We start from the raw sequence: 13,891 nt of genomic DNA on the forward strand, positions 1-13,891 counted from the left end.
AGAATCTTTGTTGAGCTGTCACAATCTTTTATTGGGGATCCTATTTTAGGGTTAAAAGGATTCACCCCCGAATACAAGATGTGACAATCTGTATTTGTTAAGATAGTGACTGTCCAAAAGAGGCCATGTAATATACATACATTGTGAATTATATAGGATAATTGCATGATATGTTCAACAAAATGGATAGGTAGTATGACTTTTTTAGTAGTAGCCAAAAGTTTAGGCCCCTCTAGAAATCAATGAATGGTAAGCATGAGTTTTGCTATAAATAGGGCGGGCTGTGGTGGAAGGCAAAATGGCCCCATTCCATTATTTTCTCTTCAAATCAATTAGAATTTTTGTTCCTATGAGTTTGAGAGTTTGGTATAGGAGTAAGACTGCTTAAGGAGTTTTCTAAAGTTTGACTATGTGTAAGTCCACTCTCTCAAAACTCTCTTTTCATATGAAGTACGGGTTGGCCTTAGGATTACTATCCAGAACTGTGCATCGGCCTTAGGATTTTCTCTTATTATATTTCAAGAGAAATCCCGTGTTCTCTATACTAAAGCAAAGAGCCAAGTAAAAACTTGGTCTTTATACACACAGATCAGGACTTAGGACACACTGAGTGAAGTCAAATGGCATCATTTGGGTTGGCTATTGAGCACCAACGCTCCTGAACATATTCACTGTTTTTGAGACTAAAAAAAAAAACCGTATATATATATATATTGTATATATAGAAATCTAATGTAAGATTTAGGTCTATAAATGAGATTAAATGAGAAATATGTGAATAATAGTTAAATGATTTAAGTTAAAGTATTTTATTGAGTTTTAGAAAATAAAATTCAATAAAAATATTATAAAGTTAAAATATTATTATAATAGAATTCTTTTTAATATTAACTTCGTTTTGAAATTTAAAAAAATTGAATTGATTTTTATGTTTTGTTTGAAAATTTGGAACTCTGTAATGACTAGATAAAAAAAAAAAATGAAAGTTTGAAATTAAAAAGTATTTATGTTTAGATAATATTTGAGATGAAATGATATAATATGTTTTCCCAAACGAGATAAGGTAGGGGGATGTTTTGGAAGGATAGGATATGTACTCTAATTAATGAAGCTTATTGACCCATGCACAAGTTATAACACTGTCTTGCATAAGATGTTATTATATGTAGAAATATGAACATGCTTTCTACAATTTGGTTACGTGCTCTAGCTACCATTTTCAAATAGACAAATGGTATTTGCAGTATTAAAATATACAATTTTTGTATATTCCATTTGAAAAAAACTAAAGTGGGTAAATTTAAGACTTGATAGTTCTCAAATTTTTCAAAGTATGCGTACACTCTGGAAGTGTATATAACATCAAAAATTTTATATACAGTCATTTTTTTATATTTTTTATACATTTTATTAATATGATTAATTGTAAATTAAAAAAATTAATACAATTAATTATATTAATAAAATATATAAAAAATATATAAAGATAACTATATATAATATTATTCAGTTGAGTGGTAGTGATATCCAAAATATAATATAATATAATATAATATTTTGTTTTGCCCACAAGTAAAGTTGTCACCATCATAAATTCCACTTGACATTTATTAATCCACAAAGTCTAGAAGATTTTGGTAAAATATTTATATTATATAATTTGATTTAAAAAATAAATTTTAAAATTCAAATCATACAAACTAAATATTACCAGGATGTGGATGGTATACTCTAATTAGTGGCAATCATGGTTACAGCTTGCTGGCCAATTCCATCAAAAGAAAAGATTATTTAGTGCATCCTTTTTTTTTTTTTAATTTTTTATTTCTTGAAAAAGGAATTTAAAATCTTAATCATGAGAAAGATTAACCATTGAAATAGGCTGAATACAGGACGACACACCTCCAACATCTATTAAATAATGTTCACAGTCCTTCTGCTAGTACATGACTTTTCCGGGACATACATTGAAGATCTTCCACTAATCAACTTAATTAAGGATGATCGAAACATGGGTTGCCACATGACATTTAAGAATTCTCCTAATCTCTAATAAGATTGCGATTGGATACTGAGGTGATATCGAATGATTTAAATTGATCTGTAAATAGTAATAAGTTTAGATGTTTGAATGAGTTTTGTGGGAAGGGCTATATAGAAACTGAGAAAACTGGCCGAAAAATGATCAGACCGGCCGTCGGAGCATGGAACTTGCCAAAGCTAGCAAAGAACCGGTCGGCCGGTGGCAAAAATTATGCAAAACTAATATCGGCCGATTCGGTCCTAGTTCAACCTAGTGAAAAATTGTTGAACAAGGTGATATTATATATACCTTTTTAATGGAATAGGGCAATATCTCCAATAAGGTTTTAGTCGTTTTAAAATGGGATTAAACGAACCCCCCACCCTCTTTCTTCTTCCTTTTCAGTCTAGAGTTTATGTCTCATCTGCATGTGTTCTTCATGACAGAGTCACAGACGACGCTCCTCCATCATTGAGATACTGATGGTAAACTGAAACTGCACCGACGCACATTGAGATTGTGACTATCGGTTTTCTCTCTCCCAATCAACCGGTTTCGATTGATTTTGAGCACCATTTACCAATGCCAGTGCATCTCATAAGTTTTCACCTCTATTTATGGGTTTATGAAAATGTATTTAAATGTATGAAATAAATTAAAATATGTTGAAATTTTATTTATAAAAAATTAAAATATTAAGATATTATTAATAATTAATTTACAATAGATTGAAATGACATCAGCCGTCCAAACTTACCCTAAATCTTGAATTTCAAATCAGTTACAGAGTGATTGGTATGGAAGTTTTCTCGATTTTAGTAAGATTGTATGCACGAATGACATCTGTACTCTTAACAAAATAATAACCCACAAATACTTATATACTAAATTTAATTATTTTTGCATTAATTATTTATGTTTTTATTAAAAGCTTTGTTATTTATAAGTCATATACATCACATATTATATAATTTTTTTTTATTTTTTTTAAATTTTTTTTAATTTTATTCTTTTTAAAATAATTGAATTCTTCTACTAATCATCAATATATCACATATTTGGTAAGAGAAAAAAATTAAAAAAAATAATAAAAAGAGTAGTATTTGGTATAGGAGGCTTATGCGAATTTTTCTTTTATTAATTATATATACATCACATATTAATTATACCTAATTGCTACTTAGTCTACATAATATAGATTATACTCTAAATATACTATATTAATGAAAAATTGTATTACTTTTTTGTTGCCAAAGTTAACATTACCTGTAGTTACTTAGTCAATGCACTGACACAAACTTTAAATATTAACACACATTTTGTCCCAAAAAAGAAAAAAAATTAGGTACAACTTGAATATTTTTTGAGAAGAGTACAACTAGGACATTAAGGCTATATTTGGATGGTAATGTAATATCAAATAATTTGTGAATAAGAAAAAAAAAATAATTTTATATATCATCGTAAAATATATAAATAGCGTATATCTATTATTAAAAATTAATCTTTTATATAAATTTCATATTTATTTAATTTTTAAATTATTTCGCAACAATTATGCCTTCACAATTATATCTATCATTTTTTTCGAACATAACTACTACGACGTGTTCTCTATATCCACCACGGAAGTAGTGAAATTCTGTAATAAATAATTTTTCTTTTCTGGGTGTATGGAAAATTACTTTTAGTATTTTGGGTTTTTGAATTTTTGGAAAAAGTACTTCGGTTACAAACTTGTTTGGACGACTTTTTTGTTAGTCTTCGGTCAGTCTTTCTTTTTCTTTCCCAAGTTACCAATTTTAAGAGGACACAAACTCCGTTGGCCAAGCAGCGATTGCGACTCTGAGAGAGAGAGAGAGAGGGAGAGGGAGAGTTGCATAATCGGAGTCCCATTGTTAAGCAGGAAGAAAAAGTTGAAAAATGAGGAAGTGTAAGAGAAAGCAAAGGGTTAACAAAGAGACTGAAACAGAGGATTGGTGTTTCGTGTGCAAAGACGGTGGGCAGCTAATCATCTGCGAGTACGGGTGAGGAATTTTCTTCTCTCCTGTTCCTGGTTCCGAAAAGCTTTCCTTTATGGTAGGCGTGTTGGTGAAGAATGTGGGACTGGGAATGTAATTTTCTGTGCAATACACGTTTTGTTCTTTTAAAGTATGTGTTATTTCGATTGTAAACCGGCTCTGAGTCGCTGTTGGAATAAAAAAAGCTGATAAAAGTTATAAAAAATATTCCTTGTTTGGAAAACCAGCCGTTATTTGCATGTGCCAGTTCGTCATTGTAAAACTGGTCGGTCGTATAGTTGCGTGCAATGCTGAAGGCGACGCCTGCAGTTCATCTTGTTGGAGCAAAGTACAATTTTATTAGTGAATGTTAATCCGAATTACCATCATTTGATTCTGCCTCATTGGTTTTGTGTTTTTGGGGGGCTAAGCCTTTTCACGCATGGTTCATTGATTTTGCAAATTTCTTAATTCTTTTTCCTTATTTGCATTGAGTGCCTATGTATTTTTGGATGGCTACTTGGGAAAGTGGGTACCCAAATTAGTGAGCATGTACACATGTTGATGTTGCAACTTGCATCATGTTTGCCGCTATTTTATAATGTTTTGTTTTGTTTTTTAGTTTTGTTAATTTTTTTTGTCTCTTTCCTTGACGAGTCGTTTATAATATTGCATTACCTATCTGTCGGTATCGTGTAAATTAATGGATGCAGATAGTGATCAGTGGGAATACGGAACACTCGTCCTCTTATTTATTTCGTTTGAAAAAAGGGAATTAGAAAGGCAGAAGCTTTCTCGATACTTGTTCCATTTATTTTCTCCCTTTCTGCGCACTGGTCGATACTTTCTATTTTTCCTGGCCAGACTGAGCAATGAAATCGTACTTTCTTATTTTGCTAGCCAGACTGAGCTATGTATTTAGTGGTTTTGCATTCGAATAGAATCAAATTCAACTATCTACTAGAGATAATTAATTGGTGAGAAAAAACAAATGAAACCTATGGTAACACTGCAGAATCTAAGATGGTATTAGGCCTTAAAAGAAGATAAGATACAAATGTTTAACTTTAGGTGCTTCTTGGCCATTTTATCCGTTATCCTTTCCCACAAGCTTAGTATCACTTGTCTTTGGTGGGGTTGAGGTCAAACTTCAGTTCAAATTCATCTTTGAAGCAGTGTCTGTTGTTTCTTCCTGTTGAACCCATCTAGTGGGCTCTTTGTGGGCCTGTGCCTCTCTTGAGGGGCTCTCCAATGTGTAAGGGTGCTACTACGGTCATGCTCTGGTAGAGCGTGTTTGTCTTGTTCTTTTTTTCCAAAATAAAGCACATGGCCACTTAAACTGGAGATTGTCTTGCTCTAATCATGTTTTAAAGGTTTTAGTAAACATTAAATGCATGACGCCACTCTAGTGTCCTATTCTATTCTTGTTCTATTGTTTTAGAGGTTTTGTAAATGCTAAGGCCTAGTTTGGTTTCACAAAGGTTGAAACCATCTTGTCTCATCCCATCTTATCTCATTTTATCTCAATATTTAAACACCATTCAAAGACAAATATTTTTCAATTTCAAATTTTCAACTTTTTCATCTAATCATTACAAATTTTCCAAACTTCAAAACGAAAAACAAAAAGCAATTCAACTTTTTCAAATCTCAAAACAAAAATAATATTAAAAAATTAGATTCTAACCCTCTTTTTAACTTTATAATATCAAAAATCCCAAAACAGGTTTTTTGTGTTTTATAGGAGTTATAAATGAGCATTCTGTTTGTGCAACCTTTATAATTCATTTGGGAAAACAACACCCTGCATCTTCAAACTACCACTTTTGAGAGGTTACCCTCAAATCACTGTTTTCTTTATTCAACTTGTACTCAGTAAACTTTTTGCTTTGAAACAGAGGAAAAGTCTCATTGTTGGCTTGCCTGTGTCATAGTTAAGTGTGAAGGTATAAAAAGATCTAATAATCTCAGGGGGTAGGTGGAGGGGAGCCCTCTTTCCCATTGAACCGTCCACCATGGGGGGTGAGCTTCCCACCAAGGGGTGCTGGGGAGACTTCACCCCCGGAGGTGTGGGGGTAGCCTAGCCGTGCCCCCCTGGCGTTGTGATCTGCAACGCAGCTGGGTGTGGATCGCGGGGGAGATCTTTTTTTATTTTATCTATAAGCTAAGGCCATTTTCGTTAACTCATGTTAAGATTATGGCATTTGTTGGGCACACCACATTTTTAGTCCAATTTAAAGCCAAATTCTAGAAAGAGTGAGATTAAAAAATAAGTAAATTGAACTTATCAAAGTGCGACAATTACTTTGAGAATGTAATCAAAATACGTATAATTCGTTTTCTGGAAAAATTAGACTTGTACTTATTAAGCAAATGGTAAAAACTAGACAAGACTATGGGAGTTTCCTTCGTGGCATTGATGAAAGTTTGTGGCAATGGGGAGTTTCTCCTTATTTGCTATAGAATCTTCCTATTCTACCCAGATTTTTTTGGTTAATCTTGGGAGAGTGTGAAAGGGTTCTTGCTATTGAAACTTTTATGTTTCCTGATTAATCATGTCTCAAAGGATCACTTTCTCCTCTTTTGATTACAGTATCTTGCATTAGGTTTTTTTGATAATGTGAATTTTCACCAAGGCAGGGTCCTTCTCAAGTATGGGATGACATAATAAGAAGCTTGGAATTTGGCAGGTTAGATTTACCAGCAACTTAATGAGTGGTCATTAGGAGCTTCGGCGCTTTGTGTACATATGATCATCTGTAATAATCTTCTGCAAAACTTAATGAGTGGTCCAATTGAATAAGGAGATCAGCTTGATTTTCATTAGTATATTTGTGTGTTTCTTCTGCTTCTAGTGGGGATCCAGACGAATTCTATGATGACATTTGTAATGGCTTAACAGAGATTTTTGTCTATGCTAATCTTTTATTGTATCTACTGATTGCAGGGATTGCCTGAAAGTTTATCATCCTGGATGTGTGGGAAAGGATGATTCACTCTTGGATAATGGAAAATGCTGGACTTGCAGTAAGCTATTTGCATTTTTCGACTAAGATATGTTAAGATTTGATAAGAGCTTTGGTCGTAGTTGTATGCTCATTCCATCAGAATGGGAGAATTTCCCCTTGAATTACTTGGGGTGCACTTGCAGGAAATTCACGCTTTGCTAAGGAAAAAAAAAAAAAAAAAGATTTGATTGTGTGGTTTTTTTTTTTTTTTAATCCTATCAAAATATCTGCTTAATATTTATTCTAGAGTTCTCTCTTTTTTATAAGCGCATTGAACATATTGGTTCTCCAATTAGTTGTGATGGAAAGGTAAACCTTGTTTAGCATGTTTTTAACTGACCACTTTATATGTTGAAACTTCCTACAATTGAATGAACACAGTGATTTCCCACTTTGTATTTTTATTTGACTGGAATTTTTATCTCATTGTTTCTTCAATCCTACACTTGCCTTGCAAAATGATAAAGTGATATGTTTTCACTTATCAGATTGTCATTCTTGCTTAAGATGCCACAAAACCCCAAAGTTTCATTGCTTCTGCTGTCCAAATGCTGTATGCGCTAGGTGTGTCAATGCTGCCAAGTTTGTTCCCGCTGGTGGGAAGAATGGATTCTGCCATGAGTGTTTGGAGCTTGTTCTACTAGCAGAAGAAGAGGTGGAATACGACTCTGATGGGGTATGTGGCAGTAATCTTACAAGCATAGTACGAAAGAATATGACTACTGAGCTTAACTTCGTAATTGATGTGTATGTGTACAAGTCTGAGGGTTGTGCTCAATTGATTCTGTTTATTTCAATTACGTATGTGTACGAGTCTTAGGGGTGTGCACAATTGATTCTGTTTATTGTTAAGGTGGAAATTCAATACGAACTGACCTGTGCAATTTCGTGGAGGTGGAAACTTGGCACTAATGGATGGATATGAATCACCATATAGTGTTGACAATGTTTTGGTCAGTTGGATTTCTGTTCGGGTTGCTTTGTTTGTCCACAGTTGATTGCTGTCAATTGAGTGGAGGGTAGAGAGGTGTCTCGGTGAGATTGTGCTGTATGTCCATGGTTTTAAAAAATTACTCGTATACTTATTATATCTATATGTATTCAGTGGGTTTCCTATCAATCAGTTTCTCTGAATATACCAATCACTGAGGAAGGGTGGGAGATCTATTATCTCTCTGTTCATTGCCCATCAAATAATTAAGCTTATGCTGTCATATGGAAAAGATGACAAAGTCCATGGTATATAACCATCGGAGTTGCTTAAATTTGCTTTTATTTTTCTAAGGTTAAATGAGGTAGTAATCATGTTAATTGTTCGTTTATTATTTGGCTGCATATTTGTTGATTTGTAGGACAAGATAGACTTTACAGACAGAGATACATATGAGGGCCTGTTCAAGGAATATTGGGAAATCATAAAGGAAAAAGAAGGACTGACTTTGGATGATGTCTATTCTGCAAAAGATAAGATTAAGAAGATTCGATATTTCTCGAGTGGTTCTGGCTCTGTTAAATTTGGTGAGGATGAAGAAGAACTGAGAATATCTGATTGTGATATGTATGATATGGAAGAATATAAGCCATTTTACAAAAGGAGGCGACCCAAGGCGCTGGAATTTTCAGGTTGGGGATCAAAACCTTTAATTGAATTCCTCAAATCCCTTGGTACAGATACAACCAAAGAGTTATCACAATATGATGTTGATTCTATCATCTCTGAATACATTCGTGAAAATGACCTTCTTGACCCACAAAATAGGAAGAAGGTTATTTGTGATGAAAAGCTGCGTGCTCTTTTAGGAAAGAAATCAGTATCTAAGAGGAGAATACCTAATCTTCTGGATGCCCATTTTGCTGAGAACTTGGTCCAATCAGAGGACGATGGAATTGAGAATGAAGATAAAAGCAGTTTGCAAGACAAAAGTGAAAATCTTTTGTCCGCATGTCTGAGGCAGAGAACACTGAGCTCAGATAAAAAATCTGCAGAAGTGGAAGTTGAGATTATCATGCAACAGACTGGTTATGCATCTATTGTTGCTGAGAATATAAATCTTGTCTACTTGCGGAGGAGCTTAGTGGAGGAGCTATTGAAGGACCATGAAAATTTTGAGGGCAAAGTAGTGGGAAGTTTTGTAAAAGTCAAAGCAGACCCCCGAGATTATCTGCAGAAAAATTCTCACCAACTTTTGCAAGTCACAGGTAATTGTTACAAGGAAAAATGACTGCTAGCATCGTTGTAATGTTTTCTAAATGTGTTTGGTTACTATTTGAATTATTTGGATTCATACAAAATAGATTATGTTGATCATTGTATGTTTTTTTTTTTCTTCTCTTTTTCTTCCTTTACTTTCTTCATTACTTTGTCTCCTCAGGCATAAAAGAAACCTTAGCTGCTGGTAAAATGAGCAGTGAAATTCTCTTGCAAGCTTCCTGTGTACCATTGGACATTCACATATCTATGCTCTCTGATTCTGACTTCACTGAGGTAACTAAATTGTTTTGAAGGTTCCTCATTTTCCCTTATTTTGATAAGAAAGCAAGATTTTAAAAAAAGAAATATATATATATATATATTAGACTCAAAATCATACAAATCAATTAGTTTCTTGCAATAATCATGATAATATATTAGAAACATGCATTCGTCCATTTTGAAATAAATGTTCCTTTCAACAGTTGCATCAAATAGTCTCTCTAGTTTGGAATCAATTCCGTTGATCACAAATACCTATCACAGCATTTGTGTTACTAACCGTGTGGTTTGTTTACAGGAGGAATGTGATGATTTGCGGCAAAAAATGAATAGCAGCCTGCTTAAAAAGCCTACTGTTGTATGTATTAATGACTAATATATGTACTGAAATAATCATTCTACTTCTTTAACACGTTTTCTTTAGGAACAGCTAAAGAAAACTGTAGAACAATTGTCTGGATAAAGTGCTTAGCTAGAATGAAATTACATCTACTGAAACTGACTTTGAAATTCTTCTTACAATGGTTTATTAGATCTTGATACTTTTTCCATAGTCCCATAAAAAAGAATTTGCTAAAAAGTAGATATGGAAAAACCTTACAGCGCCTTTCTAAATCTTTATCATGGCATAATAGGATTTTCAAGGGAAAAGCTATGAAAAACCATATCTATTATCCCAAGAAATGTTTTAGAAGTTATAACTACTTGGATGTAATACCAATTTATTCTTGCTGTATTTTTATTTAATTTTTTTCTGCTCAAAGAACAAACCCTTCTTCACTTACTGAAAAAAAAAAGAACGACCCCTTCGTTGATCTGAGTTTCTTTCCTCAACCATATGGTTCATATGATTCAAGAAAATCAGAAATAAGGCCTCAAGTGGATAAAAGTTTATTGTTCTTTTTCCTGCTCTTAACCTCTGCTTAACCTTCCCAGCATCTTGTGAAAAGGCTCTATATGTTAATTGAATAGCTGTGCGAGAAAATTACTACTTAAAATGCTCTTTATTTACCCGTATTTGTTGACTGCACAAAAAGTTTACTTAGATAATGGAAAATTAGTACCTTTAATTGGGATTAGTTGGGACTTTGTTCCTGGACACCCAGTGCCAATAAAAAAAAAAAGAAAAAAGAAAAAAGAAAGTACCTTTAATTGCTAAACTTGTTGGGCAATTTTTAGAAGTTTTCGGATGCCTGCTAATGCTCAGAATGTAAGCTTTTGTTAATGACATTAGTCCTTGTAGCAAGTAAACACTTGGATAATTCATATGGAGCTTCTCCAGAAAATTCATTCCAAGGACTAGAGCAACCTTTAGTTATGTGGGACACTGTTTTCAAAGATTCCATCTTCTAGGTCCTACTGTAACTCCAGAACTGTTGAGAGAGACTCGGGAAACTTGTGGTTGAATTGTACTATTAACATTGAGATAATGAATATTCTTGAAAAAAATTAAGATATTGGATTTTCTTGTTCTTACTCTCTTTGTTGCATTACCTTCTATGTTTAATATAGGGAATCAAAACCTGAGCCAGTATTTGTTGTTTGACAGGTGGAACTTGAACAGAAGGCCAGAAGTCTGCATGCAGATATAATGAAGCAGGTATGTAGTCTGATTTAATGTTAATAATTATATCAAGTATAAAGGTTTTAACATATTTTGGATCTTTGAAGTTTGTGATTGCGGTCAACATGGTCATTGATATTTTAATTCAAACAATATTATCCCTGAAATTTTGATTTGCTTCAGTTGAATCAATCTGTGCAGCTCAATTAATCGTATTACGGTTAAAAACTGGAAGAATTATTCTTGACATCAACATGAAATGGTCAAAACCATTTCCCACATTTTCTTGCCTTTACTGATAGAAGTTTGTCACTATAGGGACTGAATTTAGTTAGTTAGGACAGAGCCACTGGCAAGAACATCTCCCTCAAATAATATGGGATCCCGTATACCACCTACATTAATTAATCAGAATGGGGTATCACATAATACAAGAGGGAGCCCCAAAATCCTCGAGCGCCAATGGCTTGGGAAAATTGGCTCCATCAATCACATTTGGTTTGCCATTGGTTGTCTAAATCTACGATTTTTCTAGTCCTTTCCTTTAAAACCAAGCCCAACGACAGAGTGCAGGCCATGGGTGATGGTGTCAGTGAGGCAGAGGAGGAAGAAATGATGAGGAGGCTGTTATGGATTACACTTGGTTTTCATTTTAGATAAATATTTCTATTGGGGTTAATCATATGAGGAGACAAGGGGCATATTGGTGAAATAAAGAAAATTTCCAGGCAGCAAAGCTGTGATTTGATGTGAAATGTATTTTTCTGAGACTCCATTCAATAAAATGCCGAAGTGAAACTCTCTTTCTTTGATTTCAGTGTTTGGGATTGGGATCTGATATGAATAAGGCTTGCTAAAGATAGAGGGAAAAAAGGAGAAAACTTCCCCTCAACATTCTATTATAATCTGTGACAGTCATCAAGATAATTGACCTAGCATTTATTATAATGATATTTTCCTTAATGCCAATATACATTCCTTAAGACAAATATACTTTAACTCTTGCCCTTGAGTTGGAGCATATATATCATGTAAACCCAGTTTGGAACAAATAAACAATAACCACAAAGGCTTGGTAAAAATGTTTGATAATTTGTTACTTCATGAATGGTATAGATATAAATCTCCACTGAGTATATTCTTTCTATTGAAATGACAGTCTACTTCAATATATTTGGTTTTTTCATGGAAAACAAGATTAAATGAAATATGATGAGATAGTATGATCTCATCTTCGTTAAATCTTTAGTTGTTGAAGAAGCTCATAATGCAAATTAATCCCTCGTTCTATAATTGTATCTAGTGAAGTTCTTAAAATGTTGTCTTTTGCATATATACATTAGCTTGTCATCTATTTAAGTTTTTTTGGTCTTATAATCAAATGATTTGTTATACTACTAGTTCTTCATTATCTGATCCTCTACATCTTATACACATGTTTATAGAGAATTGAAAGAGAGCTGGTTTTGTTACAAAATCAGATAGATCGAGCAAATGAGAAAGGCTGGAGAAGAGAATATCCTTCCCTGGTATATTTATAATCTTAAAAATATTAAGAACTCTTAGATATGCCAAGTTGCTTATAGATATTCGCATGCACCATCACAGAAAGCAAAAGCTCTCACCGTTGAAAAAATGAATGGCATTTCTATGAAAAAAAATGTGAGATTTACATTACAATACACAATTTTTTATGCACTATTTCATTCTTTTCTATACATTTGACTTGTCATCTTAACTGGTTCATCTCCTCCGAATAAACTGGGGATGACTTTTTTAAGCATAGCCTAATAATGTTCAGCATCATCTCTACCCATTTGCTGGCTTGTGCGGTTCAGCTTTGTGTTTGTTGTGTTACCTGAATGTTACCACCTGCGGGGACCTTAACCTACTTTGTATTAAACATTATATCAATTTCTTGACCGAAGAGAATTACTCAAGAAGGCTTCTGAGCAGCAAAGATTGTTGAATCAAGAGCCAAAAGTTCTTGCAGAAGTTGTAGAGGTCACAGGTGCTTCTGAAGCCTTGTCTAAACAAGGATTTCCTTGCTCTCCACAGTCGATCCTTGCATGGAATCCCAAAACTCCTTGTACCTAAACCATCTTTTTCTTTAATTAGTGAATTATATCTAGTAGTATGTTTGCAACTAAATCGAACTGATTTGTGGATTAGTTGTTGAAGATTTGTTCGTTTAATTTTGTTTAGAGTTGAAGCCATGCTCGATCTTGTCATCAAAGTTATGCTATATTTTTGAATTTTTTCTATTTAGCTATGGAACAGTCTTTGCTCGTATAAAGTAAATTACATAAGATTGGACATTAGCTTGTACATCCTCCATAAGAATTCTATCAGAAGTAAAACTTAAAGCATCTTTTGCAAAATGATGAGCCACTTCATTTGCAGGTCTTCGAACATGAGATATCTTCCCAGTTTGTAATGAGTTTAGAACTCTGGTGTCATTTGTAAGGTGGCCACCGCCGCCTAGAGACTCCTCATCATGTTGGATGGCATTAACCTATTGTTTTGCATCTTCCTCTAGTTCCACCATCTGATGACCCGGTTCCATGCAGAACATGACAACCATATAACCGTTTTAGGTGACCAAAGAACCTTTTTCATTCCAAATAACAATACCAACCCCCATTATCCTCCCTCTTTGATCTAAAGCAATGTTCCAATTTGCTTTTACACAATGTGGTCCGCGAGAGTGCCATCTTTGAGCGACTTCCCTTAGTGTCATGTTATCATCATTAGATGTTTGTATTGACTCCTTATAAACCCGCAAAGACTCTTCCGCTTATATAAAGAACTGGTTTGGAGATT

General features: G+C 33.7%; 1 protein-coding gene across 2 annotated transcripts; it reads left to right on the plus strand.

Moving 5' to 3' along the window:
• The first annotated feature begins 3,751 nt into the window (after nucleotides 1-3,751).
• LOC122311890 (uncharacterized protein At5g08430-like) lies at nucleotides 3,752-13,284 on the plus strand. Of its 2 annotated transcripts, none has more exons than XM_043126656.1 (9): nucleotides 3,752-4,050; nucleotides 6,971-7,050; nucleotides 7,520-7,707; nucleotides 8,384-9,230; nucleotides 9,404-9,516; nucleotides 9,803-9,862; nucleotides 11,054-11,104; nucleotides 12,514-12,584; nucleotides 12,973-13,284. In XM_043126656.1, the coding sequence occupies exons 1-9, from the start codon at nucleotides 3,947-3,949 to the stop codon at nucleotides 13,163-13,165; spliced, it is 1,707 nt and encodes a 568-aa protein (XP_042982590.1). In that variant the 5' UTR covers nucleotides 3,752-3,946; the 3' UTR covers nucleotides 13,166-13,284. The 2 variants fall into 2 exon arrangements, with proteins under 2 accessions (XP_042982590.1, XP_042982597.1); XM_043126663.1 differs by lacking the exon at nucleotides 3,752-4,050 and adding an exon at nucleotides 6,659-6,713.
• Nucleotides 13,285-13,891: the final 607 nt, after the last annotated feature.

The sequence above is a fragment of the Carya illinoinensis genome, chromosome 1, assembly GCF_018687715.1.
Source record: "Carya illinoinensis cultivar Pawnee chromosome 1, C.illinoinensisPawnee_v1, whole genome shotgun sequence".
NCBI lineage: Eukaryota > Viridiplantae > Streptophyta > Magnoliopsida > Fagales > Juglandaceae > Carya > Carya illinoinensis.